The sequence below is a fragment of the Euprymna scolopes genome, chromosome 30, assembly GCF_053919585.1.
Source record: "Euprymna scolopes isolate OS-2025 chromosome 30, ASM5391958v1, whole genome shotgun sequence".
Taxonomy (NCBI): Eukaryota; Metazoa; Mollusca; class Cephalopoda; order Sepiida; family Sepiolidae; genus Euprymna; species Euprymna scolopes.
In genome coordinates, this window is record NC_136511.1 from 27,879,543 (window position 1) to 27,881,681 (window position 2,139).

General features: G+C 46.8%; 1 protein-coding gene across 1 annotated transcript; it reads right to left on the reverse strand.

Annotated features, from left to right (window-relative positions):
- Positions 1 to 859: 859 nt before the first annotated feature.
- LOC145254628 (protein CFDP2-like) lies at positions 860 to 1,414 on the reverse strand. Its single transcript, XM_080113238.1, has one exon. It carries the CDS (start codon positions 1,412 to 1,414, stop codon positions 860 to 862), a length of 555 nt encoding a protein of 184 aa, XP_079969364.1.
- Positions 1,415 to 2,139: the final 725 nt, after the last annotated feature.

Sequence of the window (2,139 nt, forward strand, 5' to 3'; positions counted from 1 at the left end):
AGAACATTTCCGTTATTTACAAAGAAAAAAAACTGTTAAAAGTGTCCTTACAAAAAAAAAAATGCACGCGTTAATGTTTATAAACGTTATTGTTTTAGGATCACAAAATCGTTAGTTTTCTAAGAACAGTTCTCAAGTTACCTGTTTTAATTCAATAGCGTTCCAGGTTCGAGATCGGCTTGTTTTTGGGGGAGTTTTTTGCGATCACATGGCCATTCGATGCTATTTTTGAAACAAAAGTTGTAATGATTTATTTTAATCAAGTTTTTTTGTGGGGGAGGTCTTTCCAGTGCTATATATCCGGAGAATAGTTTTTACTCTTTGCATCCCTTCTGCCAAAATATCTGGTAGCGAGGGTATCACGTATTTCTTCTTTTGCGAGGCGATTACATTTGCATGTTTCTGTCCGTTCTGTAATTTTTGAAATTGCCCGTAATGAAAATGATTAGTATAGCAGGTGTGTTCCAAACGGAACTTCATGCCAGTCCAGGTAACGCCGGGTACCTATGCTAGTATATGTATATATATATATATATATATATGTCTGTGTGTGTGCGTGTGTGTGTGTGTGTGTGTGTGTGTGTGTGTGTGGCATGTTTATCATACAAATATGTAGTTTAGTGTCATACTCCACTTCAAATGTAGTTTAATGTCATACTCCACTTGAAAGGACTGGATCTTGCTGCCGGATGTAGTTTTGTGTCATACCTAGGACAGAATGTAGTTTAGTGTCATACTCCACTTCAAAGAATGATTCCTACTGTGGTAAGCGAAGTGAAGTCAAGAAAAAACTGAGCAGCAGAAGACTATTTCTGTTGCACTTTCCTATCCCATGATGTCCGATGATACCTGACCACGCTTAGTGATCCTTGCCAATACGGGCATTGAAGTCACCGAGTAGAAGGAGCTTGTCAGTCTGTGGTGCAGAGGAGAGGATGGCTTCGAGGTCTTCATAGAATTTGTCTTTGGTTTCTTCGGGGTTGGTCATGGTTGGAGCGTAGGCACTGATGATGGTTGCAAATGTTTTCTTACTCAGCTGGAGCTGTAGCTTGAGAGTCATGAGGCTATCGTTCACGCCTTCAGGAATGCTGTCGAGTTTGCCCACAAGATGATTTTTGATGGCGAATCCAACGCCGGCCTCGCGGCGTTCTTCATTGCTACGTCCGCTCCAGAAGAATGTGTAACCGCCACCAGATTCAATGAGCTGACCAGTGCCGGGGAGCCGCATCTCGCTGAGAGCAGCTATATCTACTCCATATCGTTCGAGTTCTCTGGCAACTAAGGCCGTTCTCCTTTGCGGCCTTCTGGTCTTCGTCGTGGTTGAAGTTGGATCGAGTAGTCTTCTTACATTCCAGAATGCCAGAATGAGTTCTTGTTTGTTCTTTTGATTTCGACCGCAAAGAGGGGCGCCCATCAGCCGCGATAAGCTGGCCAGGTTGCAGTGGAATAGGCCATGTTTGGAGCACCTTTTCTAGCTCCATTCTCAGGGTAGGAGGCAAGCAGAGCTGGTCCTAAAACGGAGTGCTTGGTCGCTCAGGTGGCTGCCGGACCTCGCTGCTGTTCCAAATTCAGAGAAGAACGACCATATGGCCTGTGCCGCCTATGTGCAGGTTCGCAGCTAGCAGCTTCCAGTTATTCCGCACCTGCTACCACCGCTGCTCGCCCATCACCACAGGACTTTTGGAGTTGTCAATAACTAGCGCTGGAAGGAGATTTAAGTGAAGGAGGCTTGCGCAGGACCAACCTCACTCTCTCTCTTCCGAAATAAGCCTCGCCCAGCGACAGGGCGGAGTCGAGACAGCTGGAGACCTATTCGGATGCAGGAGCTGCCGGAGGGATGCGCAGTGCGCTGGCCAACCGCCTGAGGGGCCCCACTCCTTATTTTCTGTCTGGGTTTACTCCCGTAGGTGGACTGTCGTCCAGGACTGATGAGCTCCACCTTTCCAGCTGTAAACCAGCGAATGGGGGTTTATGGGTACTGCACCTTGCCCAGAGGTGGCTCAGCACAGCAGAAATTTTCCTCAGATACCAGATCTCCTGATCTGGGTCTTGGTGCCGGATGTAGTTTAGTGTCATACTCAGGACATGATGTAGTTTAGTGTCTTGCTGCCGGATGTAGTTTAGTGTCATGCCCAGGAC

Excerpts from the sequence above, each read along its gene's own strand:
- LOC145254628 (XM_080113238.1), bottom strand. The coding sequence starts at position 1,414 with ATGGGCGCCCCTCTTTGCGGTCGAAATCAAAAGAACAAACAAGAACTC.